The 20,238-nt window shown below is 38.8% G+C and overlaps 1 protein-coding gene across 2 annotated transcripts; it reads right to left on the reverse strand.

Moving 5' to 3' along the window:
- Nucleotides 1-250: 250 nt before the first annotated feature.
- Nucleotides 251-17,115, reverse strand: ppp2r2ca (protein phosphatase 2, regulatory subunit B, gamma a). 2 transcript variants are annotated; one of them, XM_041785366.1, is made up of 10 exons: nt 16,936-17,115; nt 16,100-16,293; nt 15,539-15,636; nt 15,225-15,408; nt 12,827-12,939; nt 12,400-12,577; nt 10,011-10,175; nt 9,759-9,928; nt 3,632-3,723; nt 251-3,333 (listed from the first exon to the last, which is right to left on the reverse strand). In XM_041785366.1, the coding sequence occupies exons 2-10, from the start codon at nt 16,161-16,163 to the stop codon at nt 3,036-3,038; spliced, it is 1,362 nt and encodes a 453-aa protein (XP_041641300.1). In that variant the 5' UTR covers nt 16,164-16,293; nt 16,936-17,115; the 3' UTR covers nt 251-3,035. The 2 variants fall into 2 exon arrangements, with proteins under 2 accessions (XP_041641300.1, XP_041641299.1); XM_041785365.1 differs by lacking the exon at nt 16,936-17,115 and having other exon boundaries at nt 16,100-16,477.
- Nucleotides 17,116-20,238: the final 3,123 nt, after the last annotated feature.

Below are 20,238 nucleotides of genomic sequence, written 5' to 3' on the forward strand. Positions count from 1 at the left end.
TGTATACATAAATATACTGTTAGTGGCTTATAAATGTCTTGGTGGATTGTATGACATTGTGCAATGACTGTTAAAGAGTCTGTCTTTCCATAAAAGGCTTTCTCTTGGATTCATTATATAAAATGGGAAAAATTAAAAGAAAACTTGTTTGGTATTTTATAAACACACAGATGTATCAAACACACTTTTGGACAGATTTCACATAATTTTATTAATGCACATTCCTTTCATTCACCTCATTATAGTTATGTTTTTGTATTGTTAGATTTGTCTTTTTTTAAAGTATGATAGATATACACGCTAGTAGCTTTGAGTAATGGCGTCATGCTGCTGCTGCTGCTGTGCTCCTGAACACAAATCCTCCCCTCACTGGCTGTATGTGGTGATGGTTCTAATGCGATTACATCTGACCTGCTCTAAACTACAGCTCACTGTCAGGAGGACTGAGCCCTGGAAATTACATCAAGTTTTTGATGGACTGTAACTATGTAAACCAGTTTTTGTGGGTTTTGTCACTGTGATTTTTGCTGATTTGAACACTTTCTAGACAAATCAGTGCAAGATTGTGTCTGCATTCAATAACACTGGCGGACATTAAAGACCAAAACATAGCAGCTGCTCCTCCAAGTGTAGCAACAAGCCCAACAGCTGTAACATAAATGTCTCTGAAAGCAGATTTTATAACTGAAGGAGGTGATGGTGAAGAGAGAGCAGACAAATGGAACACATTTAAACATCTTTCTTTTTTCTCGTTGGGTTATGTTTAAACATTGAAAACATTGCTTGGCAATTTTTGCAAGAAAATGTGAAGGGATCTGATCGTTGTAACCTCTTTGCAAATATTTTATCAATCCAATTGCCTCACATCATATCTAGACCCCAAATAATAATCTAATCAGGGCCAAGGTCACTTAAAAACAAAGCACTTCACTGTCAACAATCAAATCTTGACCATGTCACAGTCCAACACAGACACAACCTTACTGCTGTACATCCTAAGTTTCAGTTTCACACTCCAGAGTAGCATGTGGCGCTGTGAGGTATACATTATAATGACATTTAGAAGCTGTGATAAATTCAAATGGCATTTTTTATGTAAAAGACATTTAAGCAATGTATATAATGTGATATTGCACTGACATTAACCTCTGATCTCCAAATACACTGGACACAAGCTGACTTGTGCTAACTTATCAAAACTTTGTTGCTAAGCTGGGGGCCTCACTTTTCAACCATGTGCTTAAAATCAATCTTTTCTTGATTGTAGTATACTTCTCCAGAATGTGCTTATGCATAAAATGATCATAGTTCAATTTGCATTAGCATGAAATTGAAGGTAAATTTAACTTTTGCTTTATATTGGATTTTATCCTAAATCAGTAGGGATGTAATTAACACTTAACTTGTGATATAATGTATATCAAGATATGTTTTACTTATGTTTCAACTCCTATTATAACTTTTCATTCCATTTTTAAAATTTATGGAAGAGTTCTAGGGTTTTAATGATCAACCCCAATCCCTATAATACCAATCATGTTGTAAACTCTTTGGCTCTTGCACTCGTTTAAGAAAGCAGGGTTTCGATTCAGCCTCGCAGTGTTTGTTAATTATTTGCATATTTTCTTTAGCTGTGCTATTAGTATTGTTCATCAGCCTGTTGCAATATTTGCTTTCTTTAGTCTGCGTTCTGCCAACCTCAGGTGTTACACTCCTGCTTTGGAACAACGCATTGCAAACCTTGAAATTTTCACTTTTTTCTACCATGTCTGTACTCTGCTATACTTCAGCTACTGACACAGAATATGAGGACATAAGCAGATAACGCCCCCTGCTGGCTCCAGTCTATATTTTTTTATCTAATGGCGTAAAATTGTCCATATTTGTGTTGATCTGTGATAGAATTGTGAGGTTGTTATCAACCCTACCAATCATCCCAGCCATGATTTGAGCATTTCTATAAGAGGTCAGTATTAACTCTCCTTTTCAATGATTCCCAATACGGGTATGCAGACCTTAGGAAAAAAGAAATAGATCTCAATGACACAAAACAAACAACGTGTTGGTTTGTGCACAACCAGCGCCTCCCTTTCTACAACCAGCAATACCTTTAAATGTACCACTACAAACAATAAACCCTCTGTTGAACCTGTATCTAGAAGTTTCACCAGCTTTCTTTCTACAAGATCACCTGCAGTGCACTAACTGAAACTCCATCTTTACCTTTTTTAGCTCTCAAGAACCAAAACTGGTAGCTCACTTAAAAAAAGAACATAGAATATTTACAGCTAGCAGTATAAAGAGTGTATGTATACCTGTAGTAGAAGAAGAGCTCATGTTTCAAAGCCGGAAAACTGCTGCACTGTGTTTTCTTAGTGCTGTTATTGCAAAGTGAATAGGGCCAAAGATCTGGGATCATTTAATGCGTGCAATCTCCAAGAGCACTGCTCCAAAGGAGAGAATCAGCTGTTTTTTGCAGCTGAGCAATGAAAAAACAAGGTTGAGGATGTTGTTGTGAAAAGCTGTACAATAACATTACTCAGAATGTTCCACAATATTGAAAAATGCTTCAATTTAGATGAACTGGCTGGCAAAGTCACTGGAAATATGGCATATAACCAAGGGCTTTCTTTGTTGCTACCTAAAACTTGTCTTCCATTTTGTGTCACAATGCCGTGGATTACATTAGTGAGGAGGAGTGCAACATTGTGTGGATGTCAAAGCAGATGGAGAGGTGTCCCCGCACCTCTTTTTACTGCCCCTACAGTTGGGCAGTCACACAAAAGTCTTCAAAAAGAGGAAGAAGTAGGAAGAAAAAAGTGTCCTGATGGCTGCTGGAGACGTCAGTTCACCAAAAAATCATTTGACATCTTCCTGGGGGATCAAAAAATTAATCTTCTTGTCATCTGCATCAATAATGCAATCAATATCAACAAAAACATGTTGTGAAGGCTTTCAGATCCCCATGCCATCCTCAAAACATCCAAGTACTTTTGTGTTGCTGTCTCTGCTATGGTCCACATTCTTGTTTCTCGTCACTGTCCCTGTGTGTCAGGGCTGACGCGGTCCTGAAAGATGTACAGGTTGTTAGTGGCTGCTATGGCGATGATATTCTCCGCTGGGTGCCAGGCCATGTGCAGGATCTTCTTGGTGAAGTCCAGGCTATCAACGCCCACATCTCCACGGCGACGCTTACCACCAGTGTAAACACGCCGGGTCCGCAGCACAGCTCTAGGTTTGCTGCTTTCTCGCCATGCTTCCAGGGTTACACCTCGCCCTGTCTCCCGGTCGAACATGCGGAAGAAGCTGTTATAGGCACCTGTCATGATCACGCTGAGAAGAAAGAAGGAGATGGAAGTCCACAATGAGCTTTTATTTCGAAAAGGGCGAGACAGCGCATGCAGCAGGGATCAAGGAAGCAGGAGAAAGCAGAAAGCAAAGTTAAGGGTACAAGGATTGATTGGCTCTCTGCAAAGCTTGTCTCTACAATTGATTGAAATGTCCAATAACTGCAGAGGCAGAGCAGTGAGGGAAAGGCTGTATGCTAAAACACACTGAGAGACTCCCTTTCAATTGACTAAGCAAACTGTACTCTGCTAATCCTTCCCATCTTGTAAAGTCTGCCACTTACCTGTCTGAACTGTTCCAAACACACTCAAACTTGTCAAAGATGCAGTCGTTTTCATACAAGGAGCACAGCTTGCTCCTCAGATATTCATGAACCTAAGGGTCAAAAAGACAGTCAGAATTAGGACAGAGTTATATTTTACATGGTGATCCAGAGGTTACAAATAGAAAACAACATCTGTGATGCAACAACTGCATCGATTCAAGTTCTAATAGGACACCATACTTGTGTATTTCTTTTGTTTTTTTTTCTGTAGTACTTTAGATAATATATAGTTTTTTTATAACAAAAAAAGATTGCAAAACCAAGACAAATATGGTCTCAAGACGACTAATTTTGCCTGTAGCTGCATTAATCCATTCATAAACAATGTGTATGCAACTTTAACAAAACAGTATGCATGGTATGCAGCATTAGACAATCAGAGAAAAAATGGCCATTGGGCATTTTATGATGATTATTAAAGCAACATTATATGGAAATTTGGTTTGGTGCACTTTGGTGCCAACCAAAGGTCTCTGAAGGGAACTGCACAGTTGTCAAAGATGTCAAGCACCTAACACCTAGTGCTGTTAACTACATATGTTATAGTGACGAAAATAAAAGATTTTTGAAATTTTAACTTGAGATGAATTTTTAAGAGATGAAGAATATGAAAGATTTATTAGTTTTGATCTATCAGTATGTGGTGTGCAATGAGATGACCAAATTTAAAAATTCCAAATCTGTCCCAGTCAAACATGATTTTAGAGTAAACAAGCTAAATATGGCTAGGTGTCCACTACCTGCAAAGCCACAGTGGTAGCAGTTTTAGTAGGAGGGCACAAAATCCTCTTAATGATCTCAGTATCAGCAGATATTGCCTTAAAAAATTCAGAGGTTTTAGATATGAACATTTCTGCTGGTATTTGTTACCAATATTTCGGCCACAAAAATCTGTCTATATCAGCTGTAAATATTGGCCATACAAACAGTTTAATGGAGTTTCAGGCTGGATGAACAGACATACTTCAGCTGAAGTCTTTTTACCTGTTCATCATCATTCCTTACACTCTTAAGTGTTTTTGAATGACTAAAGTTTTAGGTCTGATAAACATTTAAATATCGATATCGTTATAGTCAAATGATATATTGGCATATTGGATATCAGTAAAATCCACTACCGTGCATCCCTTAATTCAAGTCCATTTCTTCCCTTTCAGGTCAATTGTGGTATTTTTTCACAGGAAACACTTGTTTTGTTGCCTCAAATCAACAAGTTGGTCCATAATTCCTGATGACCATCTAACTCCGCCTTTCTTAACTCAGCACACTTTCTGAGACTGACATGGGTGCCTCCAAAATGCACTGAAGATTTATCAAGAATATGCAGACTCTTAGCTATCCTGTTATATGGTCTCATTTGGTCTTTAACCAAAAGCACAGCATCAATGTAGGGGTCAGCAAATCACAAGGCCTATGTCAGTACAAACTGCATAAGAGGCATAAAGTGTTTTTCCCCAGTCTGCCAGGTGAGGACAAGGAGTTCTTACGCCCTGTTTACCCAACAACATTTTCAGGTGAAAACGCAAAACTTTTGTAGCGTTTTGGCTGTCCGTTTATACGAGAAAGGCATTTTGGCGCCTGAAAACAAAACAATTTGGAAACGGGCTCCAGGGTGAAAGTTTTTTCAAAACACCCCCGTCTCTGTGTAAACAGGGAAAACGACACTTTCTGAAAATGCACATGTGCACTACAGTTGCAGTGAGCTGCAAAGCCAGGCAGCTCGAGCTAAGCCATCAGTTGCAGTTACCTGGGCTTCAGGTTGTCAAGTCACAGCTGGATTTAGAGTGGTGCAACCAGATAAATATGAAAAAGGGAAATATTATTCTCATTTGGAGGGCTATCAATGCCTGTTTCTTTAGATAAAGTCATGCTATTAATTTTGAAAATTATTACATCTACCTTTTTTATCAATCATCATGTTAATCACTGTCATCACCATCGTAACACGGCAGAGAAATTTCACAGCACATATAAACAAAAAAATGCTTTGCATTATCAGTCCTGTTATAAAGTAGTTATCAGCTGAGAATAATTAATTTTTCCACAGACAAAGTCCACTCCTACAGCCTTAGATTTCTCATGGATTTTCAGATAAAGCGCAGCACTCTCCTCCAGCAGCTGCACATCAGTGAAGTGTGTCTGCTTCTCATCCGTCTCTGCCAGAATGGGGTGACTGTGTCCATTGTCCCAGACCCAGGTTTCCATTAATACAAGATAGGTAGATAGTCATTCATTGTCATTGCATTGTAAAAACACAACAGTATTACGTTTGGCAGTTTCCTCTGTAGCAGCAAACACAGTGGTCCAAGAGGTGGTTAAAAATCTGCAGCCTCACATCATCCATCCTGCTGGCGAGGGAGCAGGCATCTGGGGGAAAGATGCTCAATACGACAGGTTTGTGTGGTGCCGCTCTTAGCCTAGCCTGCAGCCCGGCTTGTTTGCCCCGCTTTTGCATTCTTGCATTATGCTGTCACTGCCTCCTCCCTACAGGCTGTAGGTGTTGTGCTGCTCCATGCCCTCCTCCTGTCGGGCCGCTGCATTCGTACACGCCACCCCATGCTATCTCAATAGGTAGCATTCAGTAGTCTCCTGTTGATCAGGCAGTGTTCCGTTACAGTTACTGGAAGTTATAAGCTTTTAAGCTAGCCAGGAAGTTGTATTTGAGACTGAGGCCTTCTTTTCCCATTCTTTCTCTCAAAGGTGTCCTGGATCATCCATCTTCTTTGTTTTCACAGGTTGAACATTGTCAACTTAATTGTGAAAAACACTACAAGTCCAAGATATAACTTAGGAGTGCATCTTTCTTGCTGCTAACTGCTCATAACAACAGTCATGAGTTGTTGTGTAGGCCTAACTCGGTATGTCTCATTGCCATGCTGGGTCAGGAGACGGTTCACACGGTTTCCCATTGAAATCATTTTGATGGGTGCCAAAAATTGCAAAAAAATGGACGCTAGTGTGGCTCAGGAGGCTACAGTCCTTAACACACCAGTTTGCGTGATCGATTCCTTATCTCGTTGCATGTTCAGTGCTTGTCTTCCTCCATTCTCTCTCCCCGTGTTTCCTGTCTGTCTATGGCAAAAAAAAAAAAAAACTAAAGGAAAAAAATCAAACCACTATTGACAATTAATTATGGTTGAATGTATCAGTATGTGTGCACACATAAATAGCACGCCATAAGGCTGTATTTCTTTTTTTTCGGTCGCATAACAGTGTGTGTAATTTGGCAGTCATAGGGATGCTGAATGCTTGCTTTTTTATCAAAACATTTTGACTAGGACAACTTGAGATTTGTTTTTTAAAGGGTGCCTTAACAGACAGAAGTTTGAGAAACACTGATCAAACTGTATATATCATGTTTGCCATGGCTGTGTTTGATGTGCTTCCCTCTTCAGTCAGCATGCTTCCTGATGGCTATCATTCTGCACCACATATCCACAATGTTCTGCTGTCCTCATTGTTCCCCCCAAACAACAGGACATACATTTGACATATATTCAGTGGCACAGGGTGTATTTGAAGTATGCGATGTTTGCTTTGATGTTTATATCTTGTACTTTAACCACCAGCCAGTTACATGCTAGTTGAGATAGGTTTGTACACTTTCAACTATAAAATGTTAATTGTAGATCAACTGGGAAAGGGATACATTTTTATGGTGTTAAGTGGATCTGTTTTTGTAAACCTGGGACCTAACTTGGTCTACATGACTTTCTGTCATGGTAAAGCTGCTGACACAGATAGCAATACAGCCTAGCATAACAATCTATATTGATAATATCTACAATAATGCACATGCTGCAAAGTATTGTTGCTTTTTTCCATGTTTGGTCACTATCTCTTTTTCTCTACTTAGCTTCCCTGTCCTCTTCAACCAATTAGCTTCAGCCACTGTATCAGACATTACAGAGATGAGCTAACTGGCTTCTTTTTAGTAAAAGGCTGGTGTGTGAACTAGTGCTATAGCACCCTTCTAGCAAGTAACAGACACAGTTACATAGTACTAAAAGCAAGTGACCAGGGCCGCTAGGTGGCAGAATCCAAGATGGCAGCATAAACTTTTAGCTCCCGATCGAAGCCCAATATCAAATCCCCAACTCAAATATTGCAAAGTTAATAGCATGCTTAAGAAAGTAATGAGAGGGGAAGACAATCAACAAGACTGAAAAACAACAAAAACCTGACTAACCAACCCGAATTGACAGGAGAGGACGGAGGAGACATGTCGGACACCAAGGAGGAACACATGGAGTCAGAGGCAACTGAAGTAATACACTCAGGCTTAAAAGACATTGTTAAAGAAATCCAAGATTTCAAAACTGAGCTGAAATTGAAATTTAACACTTTTAAAAAAGAAATGAAGAAGGACATGAAAGAAGAACTCGAAGATTTTAAAAGGGACATTAACCAAAATCAAACCGAAAACAAAAAAGAGCTAGCAACACAAACAACACAGATTGAGGCAGCTGAGCAAAGAATTGGTTGCATGGACGTGAAAGAAGCCCTACTGCAGTCACTGAAACAACAGACGGTACTATAGGACAAACTGACATACTTAGAGGTAAGAAGCTGTTGTAATAATATCCGTATCTTTGGCCTGAAAGAAGGAATGGAGGGCAACTCTACAGCACAGTTTATTGAACAGCTCCTGAAAACTGAACTCGCTTTGCCCACAGAGACTGACCTGCAGATTCAGCGGGCACATTGGGCTTTAATGCCAAAGCCTGGCTCTGACAGACCTGCAAGATCCATTGTTGTCAACTTTCTTTGATATACAACGAAGGAAATGATTCTAAAGGAGGCCTGGAAGAAAAAAATCGCACACCAAGGCCGACCGCTGTCATTTGACCATGATTACGCCATGGAAATAATTCAGAAAAGGAAAGAGTATACCAGCATCACAAAAGCACTGAAAGAGAGAGGAATTCGTTTCCAGACACCCCTGACCAAAATCCAAATTTGCTGGGAGAGCAGACCACGTACATACGAGAACGCGCAAGAAGCTGCAAAAGAGCTGAAGAGGAGGGGACTCGAGGTGGAGGTACCAGGGAGAGAGGCAGCCAGGATGGGGATGGAGGGACGGATCCAGAGAGGGATGCAGTGGCAGCGGGTCGGACATTCAGGGGACACTGCTGTACGAGCAAAACAAAAACTACAGGAATTCCAGAGGAAATAATTGACGTTACATTAGGTATGTGGGAAAAACGTAAATAACCACTTTAAGGACACTGATGGTATATATTACATATGAACGATAATAATACATCTTAAATTGATGCATATTCTAAAGTCTTCTTAGACTTATATGAATGGTAGCAGCATACATGTATATTACTAGGATGGTAATGTGTGCAGGACCAGACCTTGCTAGTGAGGGCCCCCCTGTTTTCATGGGATATCCCCCTCAACCCAATCATGCAGAGTGGGGGGCGTGTGCCCACTTCTGTACGTTTAAAAGTTCTGTTTTTGACTTAGATTTGCTAAATGTTTGTTTGACTGTTACAGGTTGCCATGGTTATGTGTTGGTTTCTAGGAGAGTATACAACAACTTGCAGAAAATATGAGTAACATCTCACTAATGTCAATGAATGTAAATGGGTTGAACGACCCAATCAAAAGAAGTAAAGTCATTCTAAAAATTAGGAAAGTTAAGGCCCAAGTTATCTTCACCAAGAAAAACATTTACCACAGGAAGAGCATGAGGAGCTAAAGAAAATGTAGATTGTAACACATTTAAAGGACCATAGACTGTACAGCAGAAGAGGAGAAAGGAATGTGATATCACCCCATGGTTTCTAAACTTGCCTTTTAGGGCCTTAAGCCATTTTTTCTTCACTGCCTTGTTTTTTTTAACCGAAAGAAACAACATTGAGTGAGGAGATGGATAAGTATTATTAAGATAGTTCTCTATCGTAGTTTTGTACAATTAGGCCCAGTTTCCCCTTACAACCATTTGTACTGTCTTACTTTTGAAGGCAAAAAGCATCATTCTTGTTTTCAAACTGGTTAGAACTAGGAGAGACACAAGCAGGAAGAAGTTGTTCTATTCATGTTAGAATAATAGAAACAAGCTGTTCTTCCTTACCTGGTATGTCTCCACTGGGCCCTTGTCCATGTTCAGGTCCCACACCTTGGCGGTGAGGTAGTCTCTGGTCAGCAGGTAGCGTCCACTGTGGCTGAACTTGACATCAGACACAGAGGAAATGATTTCTGAGAAGAAGGAGCGGCTCCCTGGATCCTCTGGCTCCTCAAACACTGGCCAACAACAGAGAGGTAAGGTGAACGTGATAAACCATCTATGAATATGAACAAATATGTTGTTTTTTTCTATACTCACGTTTGGTGTGTTTGTCACAGAGTGCGGATGCTCTCATGTCACAGAGGCGCAGCGTGCCTTTGCTGCTGCTGTACACAAACAAGTGACAGTGGTGCGGGTGGAACTCTGCTGCTGTTATCACCTCTGTTAGATCCTCCATGTTGGCCGGTTTGATGTCGACGATATCTGGGAAAAAGGTCTGTTAAGGATTAAACTTCACAGAGAATGCACCATATATCCTCTAAAGGGCAAACAGAGTAGCTGAATTGAATTGGAATGACAGAGAGAGGATTTCCTGTTTTCATGTTTTTAATACAGGCATGCCCTACATGCTCACAACTAAATTCAAAACCAAAACCCCCTACAAGGCTCCCAAACGAACCCCCTCTTTGCCCGCACACTGTGCTCCTCTCCTCTCTGTTCTATTTGTGGCAGTCCTGTGTGGTTCAACTAGAAAGTGTACTGCTGACTGAATTATTTAAACTCTTCTTCCATAGATGCCTCTCTGATTTTCTAGGTCAGCTTCCATTTGAATGGGAAATCACCAAATGCACCCTGTGCGACATGCTAGATCCTGCACTGAGTACACACTCCCAGGCAGTACACAACACTGATCAAAACATATATCAAAATGTAGAGATGCAGTGTTTTCATTAAATATAAATATGGGATGAATAAATACGAGCAAAGATGTGAAGTATACTCTCACTGTATGTTTTAAGACATGATACTCTGCGTATTTTGTTTGGATGTGTTGCTTTGATTTTCACATTGTTTATAGTAGAGGGCACTAATTAATAAAACTGACAAAAGCATAAATAATAGATGTCATGTAGGTATGCATAGCATTGTCTGACACTGTGTGCCTGTGCAATATAATCCTTAGTATCTGTCTCAGAGAGCATCTAAGATCCTGTCCATGCATTCTGGCACACATCAACTCTATATGTTTGAGTTGTAAAGTAATGCCCATTTGCATGTAAAAAGTGAGGGTTCCTCATTTTAATTGTTCACTATATTATAAGATACTTATCTTAATTATTTGAAAATCTTCCAATCAGACCATGACCCCTGCCTTTCTTGGTGTAGAGCATCATGTACAAGTCTACATTTTGGGGAGTTTTTGAACACATTACTTACATTTAAGCACAAATCTTAAATTTGAAATGATTTAAAGTGATATACTTTATCCATCATTTTAAAGTAAAGTATTTTTAACGATGATGGATAAGATATACCACTGTAAATCATTTTAAATTTCACTCTCTTTTCTTAAAGCATCCTGCCACTCCCCTTCAGAGTCTCATGACCCCCCTCATGTTTGTGTAGTAATGTGAAACTCAGAGTCAAAACTCCTCAGGTCAGGACTTACGAGTTTAATGAGCCACTAAAGGGACTCTACAAAACATATTTCCCAACCAGTGAATTAAACACTGCTCATAGTACAGAAAGTAAGCAATCAGCAGGAGCAATCAAAGCCTGCAACTTCCTGCACATTTGTCTTTTAAACCATGTTTAAACCATGTAACCATGTTACTTTGTGAATGTTTCTGTGAAACATTCACAAAGTAACATTTCCCTCCTTTTCTTCTTGGTTATCGTGAGTAGCAATTGTTTTCTCTGCTTGTTGCTTATGTTGATCGATCACCTCTCCCTCTTCCTCCCTCTGTTTCTCTGACTTGAAAATATGACTGTGCATTTTTTTTCCTTTCAAAACTTTGGTGATAATCAGTGTTATCAAACTGAAAAACAAAAGATATTGTATTTTGTAAAGCAGTGATTCTCTACTGGTCTAGTGTCTGGTCTCACCTCCACCTCCTTTAGGACAAATTGCAAAACAGATTTCATTAATTCCCATCTCAACCAAATGTTTTACATGAAAAAGTGGGCAGTTTGGACTTCAGATGGAACAAAAGATGTGGTAGACCAAAGAGAGGGGGACATATCCTTCAAAAAAAAAAAAAAAGCACACTATAGATTTTTTGGCAGCTTCTTTTTTTTAGGCACACAACTGCAACTCACTGAAAATGGCCATGCAACCCACTTTTGGGTCCTAACCTACCAGTTGAGAGCCAAGGGTTAAAAGATCTAGTTTTTTAAAAAGTATCCGAGTAGCGAAAATATGGAAACCTTGCCTCACAGAGGTTTTATCCTGAAACAATTTTTGAATAATTTCCTACAATATGATTCATTAAAGAACTTATTGATTTTTAATTGAATATAATCTTAGGACTTCTAGAGACAGCTGTTTATCACTAAACTGTAATTGTGAAAAACGTGGTTGATACAACTATCGCAATAACAATCACAGAGGAACAAAACTGCAATGAAACTCCTTAAGGTAAGGATTGAATGCTATCAGAAACAGATTTTACATCAAATCAAATGGATTCAGAGTGAAGAAGGATACTGAAGCTGCGATCTGTGATGCCCAGGTGCCACATATTGATGCGGAGGTCATCCGCAGACAGGTACGTCTCACCATCACTGTTGACTGAGATGGAGTTGATATGGTAGGTATGTCCATTGGAGAAAACTCGCCTAGGTCGAACCTCTACCATCAGATCAGTGGGTTTCAGTACTGGGACCTATAAGACAGGCAAAGAAGGAATTGATGCAAGAGTTAAGGAAGGTAAGAATGTAGTGGTGACGGACCAGGCCATGAAAAGAAAATAATAATGATAAAAATTAAAGGACAGAAAAGAGGGGATCATATGATGGTTGAAGCAAAGGCATTAATACTTGACTCTACAACAGAACCTGATACATACAGTATCTGACCCACCAAAATAAAGGTGCAGCCTTGAATTTAAGCATGCATGTGTGTGTGAGTGCACCTGCAGAGAGGTGATGGTAGAGATGTCCTTGAGCCGTCCCTCCTCATCTTTCAGGTTGTATCCCTCTGGCCTCTTGTCTCTCTCACTCACCTTCCACAGTTTAATGGTCTTATCTGTGACAAGCACAGAGATACACACATCATGGAGAGTTGATAAAGTTCAAAGAGGGCTGACAATAAATGCTACAGATAAAGTCAACAGCTTCCAGTAGCTTTAAGAGGAGACATAACAACAATATCTTGAGTTTTTTCTAATTGTAGAAGAACATTAAAAATAAATAGTGTTATTATTGGTATGAAATGGGTATGCTGGTAATTGCTTTTAAAAGTTAATTATTAGTATTGGCAGAAATAAAAATTTCCTCCAATATTTTAAGCTGAAAAACATGGTGGTAGAATGTACAACTGTTCTTCAGTTATGCTTGTGGAGTTTCAAATAGAACCAACACATCTACCTTTCTTTTTTTCATTCATTCCTTAAACTTTAAAGTCTCTTCAAAGGACTGAATTTTTAGTTCTGAACAACAGCCTGTTGATGTTTTTGCTCTTGAGAAGAAAGGAAGTGAAAGAATGCTATATTTCAAGCTCTTTGTTGTCAGGATTGTCTCAGGGAACTACCCTGCAAACCTCTTGTTAATTCAGGAGTAATCATTTTAATTTGAAATTAGCTCCTTAAAAAAGGACCACATATTATATAGTGCTCTAGAGATCTCACTGTCTTCAGCAGATTGTTTCAGTGCTGTTTTTACTTTTCAAACAGGTAAATTAAGCTTGGTTTTACATTTACAGTTAAAAAGGCCTTTTTGCACAGAGATTGCATGCACTCCAAAGAAATGATTTTTTTTTGTTTTTCATCATTAAAGTGTATTATAGTGTACTTTTGAAAAAGAATGCATCTATGATTTATTATTTTAATGTTTTATGTCTGTTTATAAAATAAAAATACTGTCACTTTAAGAGGAACAGCTCAGTTCAACTACAAGAGAGACTTGGTGTTCTTTACAATTATTTACAATTATTATGAGATGTGTATATACCACTATCAACATAAGCCAAAATGAGTCTGGAAATATTGGCTATCATACAAATTTTCAATTTATTGCACTCCTAAAAAATGTATTAAAGTTAGATACATTTTCTTTTACACAGGATCTTTGTCACTCTAATTTAAAGGCACAGTGTGTGAAATTGTGAATATCAGCAACATTCAACACTCAGTTATAGACTGAGTGAAAACCATGGCAACCAGTGGAATTTTAAAAAGTGTACCAATTATTTTGCCCCTTCAGTGGTACTGCAGAAACATGCAAAATGCAAAAATCCAAGTTGCCCGCGTCCATGAAGGGGACCCTCCTTATCTGTGTATTAAGGGCTTATTCTGAATTAATTAAAAAATAAAATAAAGACATTTTTTATTCAGATGGTTAAACACTGATTTAGATTGACCTACTTATTAATATTGCGTTTCATTTTAACCAGGTTTGCTAGTCAAACTGAACTATAAATGCTATTCAGCTTAATATTGCACACTGCACCTTTAAGATCAATTTTGTCCCATTATAGGAATAAAATTAAATGAAACACAACATCTATAAGTAGGCCTATCTAAATTAGTGTTTAATCACCTGAATACCACTGCTGTCGAGTCAAAACCTCATATCTCCCTTTTTCATTATTTTTTTTTCATAAATCAGTGCTATTAGTTAGCCTTTACATCTGTCAGTGCATTTTAACATATTTTAAAGCAATAAAAAGTGTCAAAAAGATGCTGAGTATCACCTTTCAGTGTTAAATTAAGTGAAAAATACAGCCTTTATATTTATTCCCTGAAAAGTGGTGATTTTGGAAATACAAGATTTTGGCCCCACGGAATTATTGTATTAAACTTTATCATTTTTTCATTAATTCATAATAAGCCTTTCATTCATACATGGGAGTGTCCCCTCCAAAGACTGCCATCTTGGTTATTCGCATCCTGCATATTTCTACAGCACCACAGAAGGGACAAAATAACAGATGTGAGTTTTTTTAATTATACTGGTTGCCACAGTAACCACAGAGAAGTGAGCATCCCAATCTAGACCGTTACACATCTCTACTATTCCCAATTTTATACACTGCACCTTCAAAGCACAGATTTGATTTTGAGGTTTCGACACCGATAGGTTCACGACACAACTGTAACCACAAAAGCGACTCTGACTGGCTTGATGTTATATCATCCTCCCTTGGAAAAGGAAGACATGGTATTATGTTGGGAATTGGAGGAGAGTTTGTAATTCACACCTTGATCATAACACTAAGATGATATTCAAGGTTAATGTGGACCTAATGGTTGATCTTTATCCTAATCAGACATCATGAATCTGGGTGACATTTTGTTGTCAGTGGTTTCTCACCATTGGTGGAAAGGAGGAAGTGTGCTGCATTCTGCTGTGATAGCCATCGGATCTTGTTGATTTTCTCTTCGATTTCTAGACTTTTCAAGTAGTCAAAGTCCGGCTCATGGCTCTGGAACGTGCTGTAGACATTGTACTCCCCTGAATCACCCGTTTCCCCCACCTCCTCTGAATCCCCTTTAGACTAAACAGCAAAAAAACATAAAAGACACTTGACATGTACAGGAAATGATACAATAGGAAGAGCAATCCTTTAGTATAAAAATGCTTAAGTTTTTGAGTTAATTCATGCTGACTGAAATTGGTAAACTGACCTCAGTCTCTCTCTGAAAGATGACCACTCGGCCACCTTTATCCCCTGTGGCCAGCAGGTCCCCTGTCTGGTTAAATTCCACTGTAGAGATGACATCAGCTGGGAAGACCACAGGAAAATAAGGGGCAATTTAGAGAATAATGGTAAGAATAAAGGCAGTAAGAACAGCAGAGAGAAAGACAAAGAGATGATCGATTAGGAAGGAAAATAAGTAGGCACAGGGAACATGAGGGAGGAAGAACTAAGAGAAAAAGAAAAAAATAATGGATGCTGGATCAATACAAAGTATCTTTTCCAATAAAACCAGAGTAACTCATCCCTTACGCCAAATATGACAAAAAGTAAGCACCACTCCAAACTGTATACTCTATTTGTCACGTCAGGGTCATATATCATATTTAAACAGCACAGTGAGTCTTCAGGAGGTGGCTGATGCCAAAAAGGATTCCTGTATCTATTATTTGAGGAATAATGCACCCATGAAGCTGAAATGACTCCCTCTGATCATACCAGCATGATATCTGACACCATAGAGACCATGATGACAAACTGTCTTTTTTACCTTCAGTGACGTAGTCTCGCAGGAAGGTGTGGTTGATTTTGGGGCTCTCAGCGTCCTCGCCCATCTGAAGCTGAGGGAGGGTGACCCGCCAGCGCGCCCGTCCTGAGGGGAAGGGTCCAATCCGTGCTCTCTCTCCCCACCCAGGCTCCGCCCATGCTGCTAGGGCCTAGCGAAGTGGCCTGGAACAAGGCATCCTGGGAAAACCAGCCAGCCGGAAGGAAGGAAGGGAAGCAGGAAGGTAGGGAGGTTGTGAAGAGGAGATGGAGATGGGAATAGAAAGGGAGGAAGAAAAATGGAAAAAAGAGTGAGAGGAAAAGAATAATGCAGCAGAGAGGAAGGTGAAGAGGTAGATGATGCGAGGCAGGGAGGAGATGATGGAAGGGCTGGTGATAAAGTGTGTTATGGGTTTAAAAAAAGGGGAAGGCTGTCATTAGGCAGGCTGACAATACCTTCACACAGCATGGCAAATGGTGTGACCTTTGTTAGACATTCAACACACTCATTGGCAAAGAGACACGTGTGCAGAAACACAAGGCCTAGTCAACACTGAAGCAGAAAATCAACAAACAGCTCCAGCAGAGAAAGAGATTATATATCCATCTGTAAGCATGCAGAGGAGGTAAAAATATCCTCTACAACATCCGTCCTGTATAGCTCTGACAGTGCTGCTAAATGCTCCATAGGTGTGGTAGTCCTTTCAGTCCACTTTTCAGATCCCTGCTCTCATCACGTACACATACACACACATCCCAAATACATAGTCCTTGATGGAGATCAGAGGAGAATGCGATGTCTTGCCTGTGCTGCAGGAGGGAGACAGGCCTCAGCACACCTACCAGTTCGCCTGCTGCTCGTGCTGCTGCCTCTGCTGCTATTCCTCCCTGTCTGCCGTCGTAAAGGAGAGGAAGGAGAAGAGGAGGGAGAGAGAGAAGAGAGAGCGAGGGTGGTGGCGGTGGTGGTGAGAAGGAGGAGAAAAAAGAGAAGGAGAGAGGGAGAACGAGGAGGATGGAGGTCTGCTGGCTGCTGATGCTGTGGAACTGATTCTGTGCAGCATCCACTGTGTCATGGCAGCCTCCTCCCAGAGCAACCAATCACAGCACAGCTGTCAATGGGAGGCCCGCCCACTGCAGATGATAAGGGAATGAGAGGACAGCAGAGGGGGCTGTTACACAGGGACTGATGTGTTGTTCAAAACTGGAAAAATACAAATTCAAATGTAGGTGTTTTAGAAATGAATGCATTGAATTACACAATAAAGCAATGATCAAAAAGGCGTAAAGAAGATGTGCAAAGATTTTTTTATACATATTCTAAACTGGTTGGGGGATAGATTTGAAAGTACAATTAGGGTTTTGAAATTTTGGCCACAATTTCTTACAACTGTGTACAGTTTCTGTTAAGCTCACTATTTTACCGACCACACTTGAAAAAGGTGCTTCACACTCAAAACAAAAAAATAAATAAGTAAATAAAATAATTATAGTAATGTTCAGCTCTGACTACTACCATCAACAATTAGAATAATGGCATGAGTTTTTTCATGCTTAAATTATTTCACATAAGTCCAAAACTAAGCATAAAGTTTTAATCTAGAAATTTTGTTTTTTAGCTTAAAACACATTCTGGGTGTTTTTAAGACTCATAGTAACACAGTAAAGGAATTGAAATGTATTAAAAGAGTAATCAAAAAGCTTCACCTGCAGATTTTAAATGTGTGACAGCAATTTTAAAGAAGGCACGTTACTGCTTGGGTAGTTAGTTATGATACCATAATTTTAAACTTCTACATATTATTATCAAAAATATAATGATAAATTGATTCTTGTTTTGATAGCATGGCGACAAGTATAAATATAGGATCACAATTTTTAATGACCAAAAAATGCAAGTAAACTCTTGCACACTGTCTTAATTGCACAGATATGTTGGCAAAGTCTTGAAACCGAAACGCAGGGATTTGCCAGCAACTGATGAATTCATTCCAGTCCTGCGTACCTGTCTTGTGAAATATAAGACAACCAGTTCATAAAGCAAAGATTAATAATAGAGTGTATCCCTAAAAAAATATCTCCAATGAAAAAAAAAACATATGGAGCACTTCCTTACACTATTTACAAGTGGTAAACTCACATATTTATGAATTGACTGTCTATACTAAACTAGGGATGCAGCAATACTTCATTTTTCAGATGAACCTACAAGTACCTTTATTTTGGTACTCACCAGAATCAAGTAGAAATATGAGTATTTAACATTAGCACATCTGTCATCAAGGATCATTAAAGTTCCCCTGTCTTAATTTATCAGTATTTAATTCTCCTTTACTTTTGTCAACCTCATTTATGTTAAAATATCCCAGAACTGCAGACATGGCTACAACTTTGACTACATATGCATAGTGAGAGGCTAATTTGATGCTTTAAAATGATACCGAGTACAGTTTCTGCAAAGTTTTATGTGTGCGAGTGCTAGTACTCAGGCCAAGTTTCCACATACGTATGTGACTATGTATATCTGTAAATACTTATATGGATGATCCCTCCTAGTGTCCAACACAAGGAACTTCATTTTTTAACACATGGATAAAAAGCTGATAAACTACCTAAAGTCTTGGATAGCGAATAATATTGTCCAGTTATTCACCATTAAGCAGCTTGGAATATATGCTTACTGGAATTACTGAGATTAAAAAGGACTAATATTGAATATCAAGAAATAGAAAAAGTCTGCCTACCAGGAAAGCAGTGAATTTCATATACGAACATATGAACAGCCAAACAAGCTAAGCTTGTTATTTAACATATAAACAAATGTTTGTTTATATGTTAAATAACACATTTTTAAAATCTAATCATCCCTTCTAACTGCTCAATTAAGTGATTAAATATATCTGACACTACCAAAACAATCTTACAGCACTTCATATTGACTGATAAATCCTCACATATTTCATTTCAAAAGGGGTTGCATATTATATCAGGCTCTCCAAAATCTACAGCAAAAAGTTAAATTTTTCAATGTACTTGTGGTGCATTACAGAAGAAAATATTACAGGGGAGCATTGTACTAAATGTTAAATATCTCTGCATTTTCATAAATAAATCTGTATCCAACAACATATTTTGCTTTCTACCTTTACATTAATTTGTACCAAACCTATGTTATGTAACTTTAAGAAATAAATATCTGGAAGCTCCTGTCCTTTTTTGGTGGCAGAAGCAGAAAATTACTGATTTGCAACAAGTATTACGGTTTCAGAATGATGCTTAAGAAAAATTGAATATCAACAATTGTTTTTGCTCTATATATTTTTAGGTGGAACTGCATCTTTTTTGCCATCATAATCTATAGATTTTTGGCCAGTTAAAATCTAAACTCATCTTTTAAATGGCTCATACATAATGAATATAACTCCTTAATAAAGTCAAAGATTTCAGGGCAGCATGTTCTTGGATCCTAAGTTGGAAATTTTTTAATGCCCCAGCCCCCTGGCCAGGTATGCCCAAGACCAGAAAATAAATCAGCATTCTAAACAATGAGTGACTTTGTACTTTGTCAGAGACAAAAGATATATTAAATTTATTTCTCAAGCTGTGTTATAGGCTCCTTGTAGCTCTTACTGCATGACATGTTTGCTTTTGTTGAGACTTAAAATTGTGAGTTCAGTCATCTAAGTCCTTGAAATGAAGCTTTGGGGATCTACAGTAGCCTTTATGTTGCCTTTCTGTTTTGCTTCCTTTAAAAAGTAAAAAAAAAAAAAAAACAATATATACACACACAGGTTAAAAACATCAGTGGGATACTTGTTCATTTTATTAGATAAGTTAAGTAAAATCAGACAAGGTGGATAAATATTAGTCATTATGAGCATGCATACTCCAGACCCCCCCTGCCATGGTTAGGCCACCCCAGACCAAAAAAGTCTAGCTACGCCGCTGTCTTCAGGTAGTTGCACTGGCAACTACTTGATTGTCTAAATAATGAGTCCATTCTAGAAGATGCAAATTCATAGGTTGGACCCGGTCCAGTCGTTGTATAACAAAGTTTAAATCTGTGTAACGAATACACTTGTGCGGCCAGATGGGCTAAATAAAGGCCAGGGGATTACCTTGACGCAAGCTTTTTCCACGGGCTTCTCC

Source organism: Cheilinus undulatus, linkage group 4 (assembly GCF_018320785.1).
Source record: "Cheilinus undulatus linkage group 4, ASM1832078v1, whole genome shotgun sequence".
Lineage (NCBI taxonomy): Eukaryota > Metazoa > Chordata > Actinopteri > Labriformes > Labridae > Cheilinus > Cheilinus undulatus.